Here is a 20,237-nt window from a genome sequence, read left to right on the forward strand (position 1 = left end):
TCTCTGCCTGCCAGCTCCCTGGTTTGTGGTCCCTGCTGTGTCCCCAGCACTCAGCCTGGGCCTGGTGCACAGAATGCCCTGGGACCCTGTTTGTCCAAGGCAAGAAAGAATTTGTGACTGTGTCCAGACCTCTTCTACTTGCCACATTCTTGGGTGCTGAGCCCTGCCAGCTCAGGGGTGGTAATGCTCACTGGGGGCCTGTCACTTCTCTTTCCTACACACTCGGCCCCCTTCCTGTGCCACTCCTACCACCTTGCACTTCTGCTCGCTGTTCACAGATGATGGCAAAGGCCTAATCTGGGTTCAGAGGCACCCACTGTCCTAAGAAGCTTGGAGCTGTAAAGATGAGTGGCATGGGCAAGCCAGCTCCCACCTGGCACTAGATGTCCATGGGCACACACTTGGGTCTCTGTCCACAGACGCACCTAGCTGCCTTTGGGAGTATGGGTCCTCTCTGCAGTGGGGCTTATCTGTGTGCCTGTCTGCACTTGTGTCCCCGACCATGTCCCTGGGTGTCTCTCTCTGGGTGTCCACCTGTGCGCAGTATCTCTGTGTCCTGCACAACTGTGACTGTGTAATAACCTTTGGGGTCAGGGACTTTGAGAATCTGCCCTAAGCTCCAGCTTCCCTCCTCAAAATGCATTTAGATGTCCTCCTCCGGACAGTGAGCGGGCAGTTTCAGGAGGGTCACCAACCCCTCGGAGGCCTCAGGGGCACATGGACCCCCACATTACAAATCAGCAGCCCAGCTCCACATCCCATTTGGCCGTCAGGGAGCCCGACTCATAGGGTGCCCCAGTGCCATGCTCAGCGATCTCTCCGTGCTCCCAGGTGCCAGGGCACCCCAGTTTCCAGCTGCACCCACCACCAACCCCCGTCCCCCACCCGCCAGTGCCCTCCAGAGGCATCACCAGGCCAGGAAGGGCAGGCACCCTCCCTTGTCCTGGGGTACAGAAGGGCGCGCACCAGGCGGGCTTGTGGCTCCAGAGCCCCGCGGCCCCTGCGCTGCGCGCCGGCCCCCGCGCCCGCTCTCTCCTCCCTCCTCCTCCTCCTCCTCCTCCCCTCCCTCCCTCCTCCCCTCCCTCCCTCCACGCTCAGAGCTGCGGCTGAAGCCGAGCGCGCCGCGTCGCCCGCCGCCGCCGGTGCGGAGCGTGGGGAGCACTCGGCCACAGCCCTCGTCTATCGCCGAGGGTCGCGCCTGGTGCCGCCAGACAGGCCGCCCTGTGCGGGCCTTTCTGTCCTTGTAGAGGATCGTGGCCCGCCGGGCGCCTCCCGTCCGCCCGCAGCGACAGCCCCGCTGTAGCCGAGGCCGCGGCAGCGGCCGTGCCCATGACCGGGTAAGTGGTGCCCGGGGCGCGCGGGCGGGGGCGGGCAGGTGGCGCGACCGGCAGGTGGGGGGACGCGGTCCCCGCCCACGGCACCTGCGCCCCGCGGCCGGCCTGCGTGCCCTTGCCGCGCCGCGGCCGCGCGTCACCGCGGGGCCCCCGGCCAGCCGGCAGCGCCCCGCACCCCGCACCCTGCGCCCCGCATCCGGCGCGCACTCATATCTGCGTCTGGGGAAAAAGGCCGCGGGGCGTTGCGGGCGGGGTCCCGGCGGTCACTCCTGGGGCTCCAGGCCTGGGCCAAAGCCAGGCCGCGCGCACGCACCTTCCTGGAGGCTCTTAGAAACCCCCACCCCCTGCGCCCTCACACTGTCATCCTCCCACAACACACGGTCTGAGAAACCCTCACACGCTCCAACACATCCCCTCCGACGCCTACACAGCAGCCGAGGAGACCCCGCTGCTAGCAGGGGCAGTGGCAACAGGCCAACCGCCCTGGCCACACTTGGGTGACTCTTTCTCCATCCTTGTGTGCACAGCTATCCTTCCCCTCCTTACCTGTGTGACCTTGGCCAGATGGCTTCCCCTGTCAGGCCTCAGTCTTCCGGTAGGTTTAGGATTCTGGAATTTGGAGCACTGAAGCAGCATCTCGCAGAGGAGGGAGCCCTGAACCTCCCCCTGGGACAGTCTGATTCTCTCTAGGACCCAGTCTCCTTCCTTCTGCTGGTCCCTGCAGGGTTTAGCAGTGCAGCCAGCTGTGGAAGGGTGGCAGGCAGGGTGGGGCATGGCATCTGGGCAGGGCAGGACTAGAGGGAAACTTGGGGTGACGGCCAGGTGAGGAGTTGGGATAGAGTGTGAAAACACTCCCTCAAGGGGCAGGGCAGGGCCAGCATCCATCAGCTAGGAACTTGACACTCCCCCAGCTGGGGCAGGAAAGGGGGGCCACTCGGTATTTCAAAGATGAGGCCACTGGACCTCCGACCAAAGTGGGATCCTGCCGGCCACCTGACCCTGGCCATCCCCACCTCCTGTGGCTCCCAGCTGGCATGCATCCCCCTCATTTGCCCAAATGCTCTGCACCACCACACTCCAGGCCCCACTGTCACCCCTCACTATTCTGTGAGCATCTTAAGTCAAGGACTGATTATTAATGTGCACTAGCTGCATGAGTGCCCAGCACAGACCTGGCACAGAATGGGCACAGGTTTCTGTGTGGCACATTCATGACCTTGACCTCACTGAACCTGCAGAATCACCTGAGGAGGAAGGCAAGGCCTGGATTTTTGCCTCCATTTTCCAGATGGGATCATTGAGGCCCCAAGAGGGAGAGGGACTTGGCCTTGCATTGACTGGATGGACAATGGCCAGGGGCACTCCCATGGGCTTGAGAAGAGAATGGCCTCCCACACTTCCCTGCAAGGTTCTAAGCAGCTCCCTGGACCCCCAGCTAAGTCTCACCGTCAGCGCCTCTTCACAGTCACTGTTTTCATGGCCCCTTTCACAGCTGAGGAAACCAAGGCCATGTGTCTCATAAGAAGGAATCTGGGAGGCAGACCAGGGTAGTGGGAATGCCCGCCTGAGCTGGCCTGCAGAGGGGAGGCCTGGGGTCTGCCCAGGCCCCTGTGGACCTCAGCTGAGGCCTAGCAGAGGGTCCGAGGGTGGAAGTGGCCCCTGAGAAGCAAGCAGTCAGAATGGGCCGCTGCAATTCCAGGGCATTGATTGTCCTTGCTGCTGGTCTCGAGGAGAGGAAGGGCCAAGGACTTGGCTAGTCTTGATCAGATCAACGTGGTCTGTGCCCAGTGCTGCCAGGTGGTTTGAGCGAAGGGGCAGGCAGCTCCGGCACAGAAGTGTGTGTGGGGGGTGGGTGGTAATACAGGCAGATGGAACTTGGGTGGCGTGGGAGGGGGCTTTGTGCACAGCCAGAAGGAAAGCCAGTCCTTTGGGGAAGGAAGCCCCCAAGGCTAAGAGCAAGGTGGGAAGAGAGGAGGGCCAGGGGGGTGGCCAGCAGCAACATGGGGACAAAGACCATGTGGGAGGTGTCCTGACGTGCACCGGAACTCCCAGGTTTGGTGCATGCTCTGGGCCTGATGGTCTTTGTGACCTTGGCCAAGTCCTTTCCCTGCTCCAGGCCTAGGGAGGGTGGGGGTGGGCCTCAGCAGACTCCGCTGACATTTCAGAATTCTGGGCTGGAGCTTCAGAGGTTGAATCATTTGCGAGTGAGCAGGGGAGAGGCTGGGCTGTGAGTCAGTGAGCGCTCTCCATCCCAGAACCACTCCCGGATCAGGAAGGCAGCCGAAGGGTGCCATGGTCAGCTGTGCCCATTCCCCTCACCCCAGCATGGCTCATAAACAGGAGCCTCTTATCTTCCATGTAGACAAGATGAGTGTGCCCGGGGTCCCTGGGGACTCTGAGAGTGGAGCTTCAGCTGGGAATCTTGAAGCTCACAAAGCCAGGCCCAGCTTCCCCGCCTCCCTTGCAGAGCAAGCTGTCAGCACATATGTAGGCTATACCCCTTGCACTCCCTTCCAGTTTTAAACTGAGGGAGTGTGTATTTAACTGGTGGCTGTATGTCCGTCAGAGCTTACTAGCGCACCACACAATGAGAGTCATGCCAGGAGTGATGCCAATGACACTCACCTTTCACCCGGCACTGCTCTCAGCACTTGGCACACATGCCCTCATACCACTGAAACCACCACCAAATGAAGCTGTTGATATCCCCATTTGGCAGATGAGGAGACTGAGGCCCAGAGAGGACAGGATTGGAAGGTGGGTCATGAGACTCCTAAGTCTGGTCTGTGCGTGTAGCTACAGGTTTCATACCCTCTAAAAATCTGTGCTGAACTTGGCAGAATGGAACATTGCACACATGAGCCAATTGTCAAGGGTACTTCCAGCCCTGGGAAGACCCTGCAGCCCAGAAACTGAGCCACCTGTGCCTCCATCTACCCACTGAGAGAAACGGACACACTGGATTGATATCAATCCAGAGCAAGTTGGGAAACGATTTGCTGTTCAGGGCACCTCCATGAAGGAGCAATCTATGTGTGTAAACTGCAGCCCTGAAAGTACATCCTTAAATCTAACTGAGAGTGTGCCCCCAGGAGCCTCACCAGTGCCATCTCTGAGATGGGTCCAGGAGTCCAGCTCTGGCTGTGACTGCTTGGTAGGGCAGACAGAGACCTGGAATGTGCAGATGTCTACTCCCCACCCCCACCATTTCCCAGAAGGCCCCTTCTTTAGCTGGGACCCCAGCTCCTCTCTGTTCCTGTCTTCCCTGCCCTGGCTAAGCTGGCAGAAGCCAGGCCAAGTGGTGCCTGGCTAGAAAGCCCTCCCCTGCCTGTGCACCTTCTGTTGGGTGGGAGGTGCTAGAAGTGTGCCTGGGGGTGCTGCCTGGAGAGCAGGATCTGAGCCCACATATCACCAAGACAGAGGGAAAGAGGCTCTCAGATGCAGGAGCAAAGGCTTGGGCATCCTGGACTGCCAAGGTTGGAAAGGGGACAAGGCCAAGGTCACATGCCTGAGTAAGTGGTGGTACCCAGACCAGAGCCAAAGGGTGAGGTGGAAAGGCCCTCGGGGGAGGAAAAGGCTGGAGGTTTCCCCTGAATCCCACCTCTGGGGACAGGCAGGGGACTTGGAGCACAAGAAGTTTCTGAAAATGAGTCAAACTCAGACCTGTGCAAAGGGGAGCACCTTATTTAAAGGGGTCCTGAGCCTGCTTCAGTGTTCTGTAGGTGGGTCCCTCAGTAAAAGAGATAATTTTTAATACAAATGAGGCGACTTAATTAAAATTAACTTAAATTTAAAATTCGGTTCCTCAGGTGCCCTAGCTACATTTCAAGTGCTCAGTAGCCACACGTGGCTGGTGGTTACTGTATCGGAGGTGCAGGCAGAGAGCATTTCCATCACTCCAGAAGGTTCTGTCACATGGGCCTGCCACTTCAGAGCCAGTGCAGACCGGAGTCCTCGCAGGGACCTGAAGCCACTCTGCTCACTCTCCCATGGCTCCTTGAAAGGGAGTGGGTCATGCAGGTGTGGGGGCCTGTCTACCCCCCACAGAGTCTGGGGGCCTTTGCCACACTCATCAGGGGCCAGCCCAGGTGTCCCCACAAATGTGACAAGGGAGGTGAGAGAGTGTCCCCTTCAGTGAGCAGCCCTGCCCCATTCTGATCAGGCCCCTGCCTCGGGCTCCGTCTGCTCACCGCTCACCGTGCAGTGCTGGTGGGGCGGGCAGCTCTGCACAGAGGGGTGAGCCACGTGAAGGTTTTTTTTAATAATGTTTATTTCTTTCCATTTAAAAATAATGCTCTTAACATGCACGGTCTCTGTAGAAAATTCATAAAACACAGAGCAGTAGAAGACACAGGAACCCCTCCATCCTATCGCCAAAACGCAAGCCAGTGTTTCCATTTTATTGGACTCGTTTCCGCTCCGTTTCTTTGCATAGGCTATTTATTTTCACATTACTGTAATTATGCCATGGGCACAATTGTGTAATCTATTTTTTACTTCACATAGGCATTTTCTTTATTAATATAATCTCTTCCTAAATGAATTTTTTTCAAAATGGATATAGTTTAATTTTTTTAAGATTATGAAAGTGGTTAAGTGCTTATTGCAAAAATAAAGAATGTGAACCATGCAAAGAAGGAAGTACGAGTGAGCGCTCGCTCATTCAACAGCTATTCATCAAGCACCCAGGATGTATCAGGACGATCCTCAGGACTGTAATTACAATTTTTAATGGCTGAATAATATTCTCTCAAGAGATTGTAATTCGCTTAATTATTTGGCTATTTGCAGAGATCCAGGCAGTCAAATTTGTTTCACTCTCATACGTGAGGCTCTGAGCATACTGGTGGGTAACGTGCATCTTGTCCCGGGGAGAAAGGGTCCAGACAGAAGCAGCTCATTCTGCCGAACTCTTCCTCAAAAAGGCCCTTTAGTGCTCCCAGAGGGCTGGCTTTCTGCAGCCCTGCCAGGGCGGGGTATTATGATTGAACACCTTGCATAAATATCCAGGTCCAAAATACCTACTTCAGGTTCTATTCATTTAATGGTTCATAAACGAGAGCATTTCCCCACATTTTTTAATTTAAATTGTATCTCTGTTTTTTACTGATTTGTCTGTTCCTCACCTTTATTTATTGAGGTCCTGGTGTTTTTCTTGTGGGTTTGCATACACTTTATACATACATGACAGGTGGTGACAACCTAGCATAGGTGTTGCAGATAATTTTAAAACCTGTTCTTTGCCTTTTAATTTTTTCAAGCAAAAGGTAAACACTTTTTCTCTTAAAATTTTCTTTGTGATTTCTTCCATTGCTTCTAGGCTTACAAAATCCCTTCCAGAAATCTGAGAACTCTCCTTTTCTTGGTTTGCCGTGTGTCTGCGTGTGCGCATAATCGCATTTTTAAGATATTTTAACTCTTTAATCCAAGGGCTGGGTGAATTTTATCTGCAAAGGGTCCAATAGTAAATACTTTCCACTTTGTGGGCCACAGAGTCTGAGTCCTGACTGCGTGACTCTGCATCACAGCACGAACACAGACAGGACAGAAATGAATGGGAGTGGCTGTGTGCCCGTAAAACTTTATTCGCAAAAACACTTGGCTGCCAGATTTGGCCCTTGGGCCATAGTTTGCCAAATCCTGTTTAATCCAAAGGAAATTTGTCTTGGGGACTAGTGTGAGGTGAGGTCTAAGGTACATCATTTTTCTGAGTGCCAGCCCATTGTCCCCATTTCTTTTATCAACTCATTTGTCCCCTGCCTAATGTGTGATGCCGCCTGCAGCACAGACTGGTTCTGATGTGCACTGGGGCCTGTTTCTGAACCTTCTTCCTGTTCTGTGGGCACATCTGTGGGCTCCTGTGCCAGTTTGTTTCTGGTACCTTGTATCTTTTAATACTTGACCCGCAGTTCTCACCTTGTGTTTTCTTAGAACAAAACTGCTTGCTCTCCTTGCCTGCCTCTCTATCTGCTGAACCCCAGACCCATGTACCAAGTACCCCTTCCTGCCTCCTCCGGAGCCTCTTTAGAGTTCAGAGCAGCATGTGCTTCCCCACGAACTTGGGTGGTGTCTCACTCTCTGCAGACGCTGTGGGTTTCCTCAAGGAGGTGCGCAGGGGGAGGCAGGCATGGGCAGGAGAGTGCCATCAGAAGCCAAAGCCCACAGCTGAGGATGGCCAGAAGGCCCAGGATCACCAGGCCTCCTGGCTAAGAAACAGGACAACAGAGGAAGGGACGCAAAGCCACAGAAGTCGCTGCTGGCCATCCCCATGCCCGCTGCAGGGGACCTGGATGGCAGGGCTCCCATCTTTGTGCTTGTCACTGGGACTCACGCCCCTGGCTTGCCCCGAGTGGAGGCGTATTCAGAAGAGCCAGCACGGCCACTTTCCCCCGACTGGCCTGGGAACAACGTCTGTCCCTGGACTGTCCCGACACCGGGCCCCCCGCCCGCCGTTGTGGTGACGCAAGCCCTGAACCAGGCTCGAGGCCTGTGGAGCGGTGGCTCTCTGCCAAAGCACTGTCTGCATGACGGTTGGCATGGGCTGTGGCAGTGGCAGGGCATGAGCACTCGGGGAGGGCCCTCCACAGTGGACGGCCCAGCCGGAAGCGCTCGGTGCCCTCAGAGCCGAGGATGAGGGGCGGCCGTGCAGCTGCTTCCCAGGCTGCATTCAGGCCTCCACCTGCCATGCCAGGCCCGGGACCCTCCCTGACGACCCACTCTCGGTCCTCAGCCCCATTCCTCCTGGGAGAATTTGGTGGGGGGTGCTGTGATCATGAGGGTGACGCAGACCCTATTTATCAACTGAGGCTTGGCTCTTAGATCAGCCATTAAGGAGCTGGCCGGGGTCACAGGGACTGTGACCGTGCCCTCAGGCTCCCTGTGGCACCCCTGGTCTGGGCTGCCTGTTCTCTGCAGCCCCAGAGGGGAAAGGGGGGGTCAAGTTTGGGGTCCCCAAGGCTATATATAAGCTTAGGAGGACTACTCAGTCATCAGAGCAAGCGTGCAGCGGCTTTCAGTGGTGGCCCCACCCGCACAGAATGTTGTTGTTTTGGAGCCGCGGGCCTGGGAGGGATGCATGTGGTCTGGGCCCCTCGGGCAGCTGGGGTCCCTGAGTGGTGCCCTGTGAGTGGGGTGGCCCCTGTGGTCAGAAGGAGGCTCCCGCCTGACGTGGCCCAGCACCTGCAGTAGGACAGGAGGGAGGGGTGCGGGCGCAGGCACAGGCCCGGCCTGGACCCTCCTCACCCCTTCTGCTCCCCCTCTAGTGGCCCCTGGCTCCTTGGCCAATGGGCCGGATGGGCTGTGCAGCACACCAAGAGGGGAGACTCAGACCCCAATGCAAGAAGGGCCCTTCTGCCTCTGCACCCCCAGCACACACCCTTCTGGCACTTACTGGGCCTGTAAGAGCTTTGTGATATCCTTTCAGGGCTTTGCTGGAGATGCTTCTGGATTTGTAAACCAGGGTCCACTGTCAGAAATAATCTTTCAGGCTCCAGCAGGTCTCAGTCTGTACGATTCAGATGGCAGCCAGGCCCCTGGTGACCTTCAGCGTACTTGCTCAGGGGTGCCCCTCTACGGTCAGCTGGGAAGGGTGGCATGAATGCTTTAGTGTGCTAGTTCTCTTTGAGTCTGGGTGACAGAAGGCCAGCTCGACTTGACTCCCGTCTTTACTCTGAACACATCTTCTCTGCACCACCCAGCACACTTCCACTCTCCACTCCAAGGAAGTACCCAAGGCCAAGGTCTTTTCTAAGGGCTCAGAGTGGTCAGGGTCTCTGTAAGGTGAGAGCCTCATCAGCTCAGTCAGCCTGGAGTGAGCCAAAGTTGCCTTCTTGATCCCCAATTTGGGTCCCAGCCTTCTGGACTCTTTCACTGGTCACAGAGAAGTGAGTCTCCTTCCCTGACAGTCCCCTGGCCCCTGACCTTGACCCGGTAAGTTTCCCTAAGCCTGGCTTCCCAAGGGCTTTAGCCTGTTTCCAGAAACCAGATGCCCTCCTCACCAGGACCCTCACTGGAGCCTCTCTGGAACCTGTCCCCAGAAGGACACATGTGTGTCTTGGCAGTGTCCTTATCTAGTCACCCCTGGGCCTGCAGCACCCCCACAGCCTCCAGCTGCCTGTAATTTCCTTAATTACCTGTTTAAGCTTTGGCTGCTTCCGGCGGCTTGGAGCTGGCTCTGGGATCAGAAGCTGGCAGGGGCAAGGGCAGCCTGGTCCCACAGACAGAGCCGAGAAGACCTGGGAGAGGATTGGGATTGGGCACCCCTCATTCCACCCTCATGTTCTCTGGCTATGAAGGCCTAGAGGGCAGAGATGCACTACCTCCCGCCCCCAGATGTGGGTTCTCTGCCACTGTGGGCTGGAAGCCTGTCCCAGAGGCCAGCTATGAAGTTTTTGGGTCCCCTCACAACTGCCACTCCTGAGACCACAGGTCGGGCCATGCTTTGCAGGGCAGGCCCAGGACCTCACTGCCAGCCACCTGCGCCCAGGAGAAAGCAGGAGGGGTGTGGGCCAGAGTGCGCCAGGCCGCTGTGCGGGGGAGGGGCAGCTGGCTCAGCTCCCTGCTGCAATGCAGCGCTCCCGCCTCGCACACTGCGCTGTAATTGGATAATTAGTGTCATTATGCTTCCTGCCCAACAGCTTCTCTTCTCGCTCTCCAGCTCTCTCGCACTCCTTCCCCAGCTCTTGCCTTCTCTGGCAGAAAACAAATGGCTGCCCTTCCCCCAGGGCAGAGTCCTGACCCCTTAACGACATTTCCAGGCTCCAGCCAGGAAGGGGCTTCTGACTTTCATCCGGGACGCAGGGGTGCCCAGTGCTGTGAGCACCACCGGTGCAGGGGTGGACTTCCCTTTAGAAGCATTCCGGGGAGCCTAGCGCTCTCCAGGCGGGATTCAGGGCCCAGGCCGCCTTGAGAATGGCCCCAGAAATGGGAAAGCACCCCAGGAACACATGGGGTCAGTCCCTGGCCAAGCACAATGTTCTGGCCTCACTAATGGAGCCTGGGCCTGACCTATGAATTCTGGAGTCCAGATGGGCTCAGATGGGTATGTGTGCATGGAGCTCAGCAACGCAGCCAGGAGGAGCCAGGACCCACTTCCCAGATTCAGAAATGGGGACCCCGAGAGGTTGAGTGGTGTGCTAGCTCTCACAGCTGGCCTGACTCCACCGCCTGTACTCCCAAACCCTGAGGTTTCCCGAGACAGATCTCAGGTCTAGTCACTTTGCTGAACTCTTTCAATTGGCTTTAATCGTGTGTTCATTGCTTTTCTGGGGTTCTGGGGTAGTCACTTGGCAGAGGAGCAATGTGGAATTCTCTGGAGCCAGACCACCTGAGTTCACATCAGCCTCTACTGCTTGCTGGATGTGCAACCCTGAGTGAGCTCTTTAACCTCTCTGTGCCTCAGCGGCTCCAGCTCTGAAGTGAAGATAATCAGTCTTCCCACCTTAGAGGCTTGTAGCTCAGAGGGAACGCCTAACCCCACCAAAGCAAGGAGAAGAATGCCCCGCACAGCCCAGGTGCCCGGCATTCCTGTGACCAGATGGTCTTTCTGTCTCTTCAATACTCTCGTCGTTGCGTCTTCTCTTACTTTGGCTAGGACTTCTAGGACAATATCAAGTGGCACAGGTGAGAAGGAGCCCATGGAAATGTGGGGCTTTGGTAGGTCGTGGAGATGTTCAGGGAGACCTCCTGGCTCTCCCAGAACCAAGGCTGGCTTTGGGCAGAGAGGAAAGGCAGGCTTGGACCTGGTGACTGAGGCTGAGTTCCTCCCTGCACACCTGAATTGCCCAGGAGATGGGCTTGACATCTTTAATAGAGACCCAGTTTAATGGAGGCGTAGATGGAGAGGGAGTTGCTTTCTTTTGCACATAAAAATCTAGGTAGGCAACCTAGGGCTGGTATGACAGCTACTTTGGCCATCAGGGATCTGGGCTCCTTCAGTGGTGTTGCCATCCGCAACACGCAGAGTCAGTGTGCAAGGTGGAGCAAGATAGCTGCTCCTGCTCCTGTCTTCCCATCAGCGACATTAAGTGCATTCACACTGCTGTGCAGCATCCCCACCTTCCACCTCCATACTTGCTCATCTCCCCAAACTGAAATCTGCCCCATTAGACACCAACTCCGCCCCCCGCCGCCAGCCCCCAGCCCTCCACCGGACTTCCGTCTCTATGAATCTGACGTCTGACTGCTCTATGCACCTTGTAGAAAGGAACCATACAGTATCTGCCCTTCTGTGTCTGGCTTATCTCACTGAGCATAACGTTTTTAAGGTTCATCCATGTTATAGAGTGTGTCAGATTTTCCTTACTTTTTAAAACTGAGTAACATCCCAGTGTATGCAGAGAGTACATTTCCTTTCTCCACTCATCCACTGATGGACACTTGGGTTGCTTCTACCTTTTGGCTATTGTGAATCATGCTGCTGTGAACATGGGTGTGCAGATCTCTTAGAGACCCTGCTTCCAACTCTTTTGGGTATAAACTCAGACGTGGAATTATTGGATCCTATGGTAATTGTAAGTTTAATTTTGTGAGGAGCTGCCATTCCATTTTATACAGCAGCTGTCCCATTTTACATTCTCTGTTGGGGCTTGTTTTACCTGGAGAATTCTGGGCGCTCCCTGGAGCCTCTGAAGGCAGGGAAATGTATGGTATCAAACCTGGCTGGACCTGCAGATCCCCTGGGTGGAGGGACTCTGCAGAGTCCCTGAGATTCCCCCACCCTTCCCCAGTACACCGTGCAGCACCCTGGGACTATGCATTTCCTAAGTCCACTTGTGGAAAGGGGGCCCCTCCAGGTCTGGCGTCCACTGTTCTAGACTGACGCATGCTGGCCATCAGTTCCCAAGGAATGCTATAGAAGTTCACCCCCTGTAGGCAGGGGCAGAACCTGGTAAACTCCGGGTCCCTGCCACCTCCAGGAATTAGGCTTGTTGTGTTTCTCTGGGTTCCAGAATTCCCCCCTCGATGGACTCAAATTAGCAGGGACTTCCAATGCCTGGAGTCTGTGCGTCTGTCTTTCTGCTGGCCTCAGATGGTCCTTTGAGTCTGGACTGGGCACTGGATAGGAAGCACCAGTGGGTCCCTGAGGTGGCCCTGGTGCCCTGGTCAAAGCACAGCAGGCCCTCCCTGTGGGCAGCTGTGCAGGTGTGAGCAGGTGCATGTGTGCGTGAATGTGGGGAGAGGGTGCCACAGTGGTGGTTGACCCTTTTCTGCTGTTACTGTTTTGCCCAAAACTGTTCCCTGCAAGAGCCACTTGGCCTGTGCACAGACTGTACCAGGAACAAGGGGGGGGAAAGGGGGTAGGTGAGCACTGGGGCTGTCCCTTTAAATCTGTTTTCTCTGTTTTATTTCCTTATTTTTCCCATCCTCCTCCCTCCACTAGCACAAATGGTGGAGCTTTGAGGGCCCAGGAGCTGCAGTGACGGTGCCTCTGAAATATTAATGAGGCTGTTCTCTGCCTCAGCTCCTTCCCCCAGGCTTGCTCCCCGGCTGCCTCCCTCTCTCCCTCCCCCAGCATGCAGGCCTCCTACTCGGAACCTTCCCTTCCCTACCACATGGTCACCAAGGTGCACCAAGCAGAGGGGAGGCGTTGGAAAAGGGCCTGGTGGGGGAAGGAGTGGCGTGGGAAGTCAAGGGTTAAAGGGGCTCCAGCCACTGACTTCACCTGCCCGCATCAAAGCAGGCCCAGGAGAGGGCAGGGTGCTGCCAGCAGGGTCCTCAGAGGGCCCCTGGCTGGCTCCCCTGCTTGCTCCCCACCTGCTCCCGGATGGCCATGCTGCCCTGTCCGAGCCCCGCCCACTGCTGCAGGGGCTCTGGAGGCCCTGGGCCAGCCTGTGGGGCCTGGCCCTGGCTCCAGATGCCTGGCGGTGGAGAGAGAAGGGGATCGCTATTTCAAGGAATCCCTTCAGTGAGTCATGTTGCTGAACCACGGGTCCTTCTGGAAGGCTAGCCCCTGCTCAGTCTGTGTGTCCAGAGACGCCAATGACTGGTGTGCCTCAAGGAGGGCCTGCATCTCTTGTCCTCTGACTCTGCCTCATAAGGGAGTTGGATCTCAGGACTAGGCCATTGCCAGGTTCTGCTCCCTTCTTGCCTGGAAGCATGGCATCCTGCGCCTGTGGACGCTCCTTGGCAGCGGGACCCGGCCCTTTCCCCCAGGCATCAGGACTCCCCCAGAGGAAATGTTCTTATCCCCAGCTTACTGACAGGAGGGCCCAGTGGCTTGGGAGTGATGCCAGGACCTAGGCCTCCCAGCTTCTAGCCAGTGCCGTCCACCAGGCCTTGTCCATCCTGGGGAGGCAGCAATGCCTGGCAGCAAGTGCCCCACCATCAGCACGGGCGCAGGTACCCACTCAGACCCAGCAACTGCAGACTGGTAGTGGACAGTGGCCACAGTGGGACTGTGTTTCCATAATTAAGAACAGGGTGAATTCTAATGCATTGCAACCTGTGACTCTGGGGACAGTGGCAGGCTTTTGTCCTCCGTTCCTTGTCTCGTCTGAACAGGCAAGGCTGGCAGCCCCACAGGGAGCAGGGAGGCCTGCTGGGGATGCACAGGTGTTCTCTTTCCTGGCAGCCAAGGGGCTGAGCTGCTTGGGGTGCTGTGCCTGTCCTGAGGAGCACAGAAGGCAGGGCCAGCGGGTCTGGGATCATGGAGCCTCCCTGGACCTCAGTATCTCCATCTGTGAAACGGAGATAAGATGCCTTCTTGCCCTCACACGGTATTAATGCAATGAGGGGGGCATTTGGAGCGGGGTTCTGAGAGGGGAGCCTGGGAACAGAGGTGCCCCATTGGATTCAGGAAGCTTCTAGATTCTTGGAGGGTGGTGGGCTGCCCAGGGCCCGGAGGAGGGTGTCAAGGAGGCAAAGGGGGGGATCAAAGCAGACCGAGTCAAAGGTGCTGGGAGAGCCCCTAAAGCTCAGTTAGAGGTGTCTGTGAGGGCAGGCACAGGGGAGGAGATCACCTGGGTTTCCAGTCAGGTACACGTCGTTGGGCCCAGGGGCATGAGGCTTCGGGGTGTCCAGGCCCCACTGGAGGGAAGGGTCTGGAAGGGAATCGGGTGACAGTCCTGGACTTAGGCAATCACTCGCCCTGCCCCGGCAGCCCCCTGAGGCAGCAGCCCAGTGAAGGCCGCAGAGCCAGAGTGAGGCGGGCCAGGGAACCCACCGCAGCTCTCTGCTCTCACCGCCTCACTGCGATGGCCCATTGGGGCCCGGATGGAGCAAATGCCAGAATGTCCAAGTCCCCCTCTGTAGAGATTTTATATTCAATTAAGCCAATTAAGATCTGAAAGATGAAAGAGTACAGAAATGGTGCACAAAAATGCCCTTTTGGTTCCTACAGACCGTTCTAGGCAGCTGGCCCAGGCTGGGAAGTCTCTGTCAGGCCTGCAGAACTGACAGGCCCGGGCACTTCTGTTCTTGGTCATTTAGCTCCGTGGCGACTGCTGTCCTTATTCAGACTGAAGGAGACCGTTGACCAGGCTTACAGAGAACCCAAGGAAACAAGACTATATGCCGTTTGCTCTCTACAGCAGCTAACAGTCACTCAAGATAGATTTGATTTAACTGATGGCTCCTGCCTGCCCTGTGGCCTGTGGAGTTAATGAAGATGATGAAGGTTAGCATGAACACAGTCTTTGACTTAAGGGCAAAGCCTGCTGGGCAGACTGCCCTTCATCTCTGCCCCACCCTCGTGCTCTCCAGGATGGAGATTCCTCCCTCCCAAGGCCCTCAGCTCCCGTGTGGCCAGCCAGGCCCCTGCACACTCACTCCCCCAGGCTCCCACCCCCACCCAGGGCTGACCACGCAGTGGACTGCCCACCAGCTCCATAACCACGTGTCTCAAATTGCTTACGGCCCTGAGAGTGAGCAAAACGTGTTCACAGGTTGTTGCAATGCCGAGCAGAGTGAAATAGGAGCAGTCATGGGGGTATAGACTCAGCAGCAATCAATTTTGGCAGACTTTCTGGAGATTGTTCGCTTGAATTGCCACTTAAATTCATCAGAAGTCGTCAGGTGGAGAGGGGACAGAAGGATACGCAGGGCAGGGAACATTCAGAGCACTTGGAGCTGGCAGGGCTGCACCTTGTGGCAGGGCGAGTGGGGTCACAGATAGGCTGAATGGGCCAGAGCAGGAGAGGAACTAGAAGGTCTTTTGAAGGAATGTGGCCTTTTGCTTGATGAGGGGGCATGGGGGCCAGGGGGAGGATTGAAACTGTAAGCCAGTACAGCTTGGAGGCAGAGAGAGTGACACTGCCTGAACCAGGGAAGGTAGTGACCCAGAGCAGGGTAGTGACAAGCCACCTGACTGGACGGAAAACTATGAGGTGGTAGACGGATGTGGGGCCTGCTTGGTGGGGAGCGGGGGAGAGGGAGCCAGGCCACAATTGCAGCAGACAAGGTGCCTGAGATGGCAAGGCCAGCCGAGGGGCCGTGGCAAAGAGCAGGAGTGCTGTGTGCCCTGGTAGAAGGCTATGCCTCACCTCCCCACCCTGTCCCCTTACCGTGAGTCACCGCAGGCCCATTAGGCCACAGCAGTGATAGTGCACCATGAAGAGCAGCTCAAGGACCCTGTGCGGCTCTGTCTGGGCCAGGTGCTTAATTGAGGGCAGGGCACACTGGGGGCAGGGGGAGGGGGACGGAGCTGGTTGCCAGGGCAAAGGCTCTGCTGCCAGACTGCATGGTGTCCCTGCTCCAAGGAATGGGCATTTCCACCAGGATGAGCTGCTGGTTCCCAGCACCTGCCCAAGAGCCCACCCAACAAGGTGCCATCGCTCTGTGAGACTCTGGAGCCCACCAGTGCCATGCGGGCAGGGCCAGGTGCCTTCCAACTGAGCTTTCTCCAAATAGAAACCCAAATGATAAAAAGGTTCCAAAGGAAAAATGGCTCATCTGGCTTCCCTTTTAGAAATAACCCCCATAGAGTCCCTAGACAGCTCAGTGGGGGCTGTGCAGGCACACGGCTGGCCCCTGGGGCCCCAGAGCTGCATGCACAAGGGCTGGGAATGCAGGCCAGCCGCCTGCCTGGCAAGGGCATTGGAGCCGGAGGTGAGCCTAAGAGGGGCGCCCACTGCCAGGCTGGTGCGGCCAGGGCCCTCTGCTCAGGAGCAGTGTGATTTTGCTGGATGTCCCCCACCCTGCCCCAGCACTCACATGGACCCTGGGTTGGTCCTGTCCCAGCTGCCCTGCCTTCCTGGGGCCAGAAGACAGCCCAGGCCCAGGAAGCTGAGTCAGGGAGGCTTGAGGCTGGCCCCAGCTTGGGCCCACATGGCTGAACCAGACCCCATCCGTCCCAGCCAACAGGCTAGGGGTGTGGGGAGATAGGACCCACTCCTACCAGTGTCACCCAAGTTGCTCCTGACCTGGAATGCAGAGGCACAGGCACTAAGCTCGGGGTCGGAAGAAGAAGGGCAAGAAGGTGTACCCAGCAGGGGTCCCAGCTGAAGCGGTCCGCAGGGGGAAAGAGCCCAGTGGGAGGATGAGGGCGTGGGGTGGGAGTGCCAGGCGAGGCTCCCTGGGGGGGATCAAGGTGGGGGGGGCCGGCCGAAAGCTGCCGTGGCTGCCTGCAGCGGTTCCTGAGATGGCCCGCCAAGGCCCGCGCAGGGGTGGGAGGACCAGCGTCCTAGCGGCTCTGCCACCTCACCTGGCCAAGCCTCGGTTTCCTGTGCTGGTGCTGATTCCTGCCATGCCAACCCAAGTGGGTGGGGGTATATTCACATAGCACCCCAGAAGGAATGCCAAATGCACCCGAAAACCTTCATTTCTTCAAGCCCCTGAGCTCAGGGATCACCACCATTGCCCCCTGGCCAGGCGGTTCCACTGGCCACAGCCTCCTCCTTTGTCGCCCGGCTTCTGTCCCAGCAGTCCTCTGCTTGGTGGTGGCCCATGTCGCTTGTGGCCCCGTAGGCTCTGCAGCCCCTTCACCCACTGACCTGTGCTACTCCTTGCCTTCTTCCTGGCATCAGAAAGACCTTCCTTCTGGAAGAATGTCTCACTCCTCCACCTTGGGTAGTCTTTACTCAATGTGCCCCTTCTGAGAGGCCTTCCCTGCCCCCTGCCCCATTGTCCTCTCACCTGCTGTGTACCCATCTCCCTGCCAGACAGAGTGCCGCCCCTCTGGCCAGGGTGGGCATATGGTAGTTGCTCGGTAAAGATCTGTCAGATGGCAAACTGGAAGGACGGGCGGTGGGGAGATGTGTGGGAGTAGAGAGGACGTCGCATTCAAGTGTCTGCCATTTTGTTCCCACATCTTCTGGCAATGAAGTCTGCTCCATGTGGAAAGTGTCTAGAGTGTTAATAATTCGGTGCCCAAAGTTTTAAGCCATGGATCACTTTGGATGGCCCCTTTCAGAAGCAGCTGCCTGCCTTCAGGGCTGTGGGCATGGAGGTAGAGCCCTTGTTTCTCAGGGACTCTGGTCTTGTCCCCTGAGGGCTGTGGCAAGTGAATGTGACACTGCTTCCAGTGTCCACTGGGCTCTGAGTAACAGGCAGGGGTTCTCCTGAGAGCAGAGGCCAGGAGGCTCTGGGCTATTGTCTTTCCATGGGCGGTTCTAGATCAGAAACTGAATTGGTGCCCAAGTTCCACTTCCGAAAGGATCCTTCTAAGCCAGGAGCCTCCCCGAAGGCAAGGAATCAGGCCCAACTGAGCCATGTTGCCAGGAGGCCTCTTTGCTGGTGTGAAGGCCAAGGCCATGTGCAACCCTGGGAGCTTAGCACTTGGCCTTGGGAGATGCTTCTACTTATGCTCAGGCCATAGGGCAGCAGAGGTGGGGAAAGACCAGCAAGAGAAACTAGGAACTCAGGACAGGGCAGCTGAGCAGGCCCCCAAGGTCCACAGTGCCAGACCCTGGGAAGGCCACGGGTGGGGCAGCCCAGGTGTCAAGCAGTTCCTTGGGCAAGTGGGAGTAATGGCAGCAGGGTGTTGGGGACATGACAGAGATGATGACAACTTCATGATGCTCTGCAGAGGAGGGAAGGAAGCAAGGTCTGGGAGTTGGCTGGCTGCTCTCAGCATCTGGGGACCCCAGCTCCTTATTCTGTCATCCGGAGAGCAGAAGGGTGTGAAGAGGAATGGGTGACACCATGCTGTGGAGCAGGGTGACAGAGAAGTCATCGGTGACCTGTGATTGCTCTCTGCTTCCCCCCTTCCATTTCCATTATCCTCTCCTTCCATCGATCCTTCCATCCCTCCTTCCTTCCCCTCCCTCCTCCTCCCTCTCTCCTTCTGCCTTCCCTCTGGGCCTCCTCAGTTCCTTGACCTGGCTCCCCAGGTACCCTCAGGGAAGCAGAGACACCCAGCACGCTAAGCCTTGACCTGGCGCCCAGCTGGCCCTGTCCATGGCTTGGCCTGCTCCCCGGGCCCCTGAGCAGCCGTAGGCCTGACACTGTGAGCTGCAGAGGTCGTGCCGGAAGACCACTGGACCAGAAGACCAACACCACCGCTGCCACTGGGGATTTATAGCATGCTGGCCACCCAGGACAAATCTTAAGCAGGCAAGAGCGGGGAGCATGATGGAGCAGACACAGGCAGGCAGAGTCGTGGCACAGACGACCCACCCAGGCCAGATGGGACTGGCCACCTGTCAGTCGCAGTGCATCACCCCTGCTACAGTGTGGGTTCCCAAGTGGATTTGGGGACAAAGCCTCCATATCCCAGCTGGGCTGGTGCTGACGGCAGCAGGTGCCCGCCTGGAGGCACCGACATTTCCTCCTTCCCTGCCTGGGCCAGCCCTCCCGGCTTGGGTGCTCACGGTAGGCAGGACTAGGGAGGGGGTAGCCTGGCAGGCATGAACGCCACTGGCCCAGCCCGGGAGGTGAATATTGTGCTCCATAAGCCATGGCTCAGATAGAGTGCAGATTTGCAGAGAATGTTCTAGAAGAACAGAGTAGACCTCTGTTTTGTGTCAACTGTGCTCCTGGCTTCTTCTCACCTCCTTCTCCCCAGGTGCCTGGGCTTGGCCAGTTCCCTGCTGCCACTGCCTCCACTGTACCTCACCCAGGCCCTGGGGCCACAGGTGGCTGCCTGCCCCCAGCAGAGGCTGCACCGGCAAGAAGGCCCAGCACCCTCTCCTCCCTGGGTGACAGGCAGGATGGGTGACATGGCTAACAGTTCCATCGAGTTCCACCCCAAGCCCCAGCAGCAGCGGGAGGGCCCCCATGCAGGTGGCTTCGGGTGCACACTGGCTGAGCTGCGCTCCCTCATGGAGCTCCGAGGGGCTGAGGCGCTGCAGAAGGTCCAGGAAGCCTACGGGGACGTCAGTGGGCTCTGCAGGAGGCTGAAGACCTCGCCCACAGAGGGTAAGTTGGCCAGCAGAGCCCCAGCATGGCCTCCCATGAACAGAGAAGGAAGAAGGCAAGGCCCTGGTCCAGCGAACGGCGATAGAAAGAGCCGCAAGGGGTGCTGGGTCAGGGGGCCTATCCCTGGGAAGGGAGGGGGTGGCCCAGGGAAGAGGGATAGCGTGCCAAGTGGAAGTGGCAGTGGCCAGAGGCCATGCCAAAAAGATGCAAGCCTGAAGCGGTGAGGGTCTAAGGAGATCTGCTGCAGAGAGCCTCCAGGGAGCCTGGGGCATGTCCTCTAGAACGTTTCAAGGGTGGAGACCTGACTGCCATCTTGGGTCCCCATCTCTGCCCTGTAGCCTCTTCCCCTGCACCAGCAGGCCTGCCTGCTCAGTCTGCTGGGAGACCAGGACCACCAGGATCCTGGCTTGGCCCGAGATTCCAGGAGCTGGAGAGTTTTCTGGGCCAGTGCTGCCTCCCTGTCATGGCTACTGGGGCTGTCCCAGCCCAGTGCCTGACCTGTTCCTGGCCAACATTGATTGATCTTACTTTTGCCCACCCAGGGCCCTGATCATCGCCCTTCCTTGTCTCCTGTTCCCTGGCCCCATCTGTGTACAGGTGAGAGGGTGC

The 20,237-nt window shown here is 57.4% G+C and overlaps 1 protein-coding gene across 6 annotated transcripts in view; it reads left to right on the forward strand.

Annotated features, from left to right (window-relative positions):
- The first annotated feature begins 1,090 nt into the window (after positions 1-1,090).
- ATP2B3 (ATPase plasma membrane Ca2+ transporting 3) overlaps positions 1,091-20,237 on the forward strand; it is a 57,705-nt gene continuing 38,558 nt past the window's right edge. For all 6 annotated transcript variants that reach the window (XM_036887136.2, XM_036887138.2, XM_036887137.2 and 3 more), the window contains exons 1-2: positions 1,091-1,337; positions 19,276-19,628. In XM_036887136.2, coding sequence (XP_036743031.2) covers positions 1,330-1,337; positions 19,276-19,628 — 361 coding nt within the window. In that variant the 5' untranslated portion in view covers positions 1,091-1,329. The remainder of the gene's footprint in view (positions 1,338-19,275; positions 19,629-20,237) is intronic.

The sequence above is a fragment of the Manis pentadactyla genome, chromosome X (genome assembly GCF_030020395.1).
Source record: "Manis pentadactyla isolate mManPen7 chromosome X, mManPen7.hap1, whole genome shotgun sequence".
In the NCBI taxonomy this organism is placed as follows: domain Eukaryota; kingdom Metazoa; phylum Chordata; class Mammalia; order Pholidota; family Manidae; genus Manis; species Manis pentadactyla.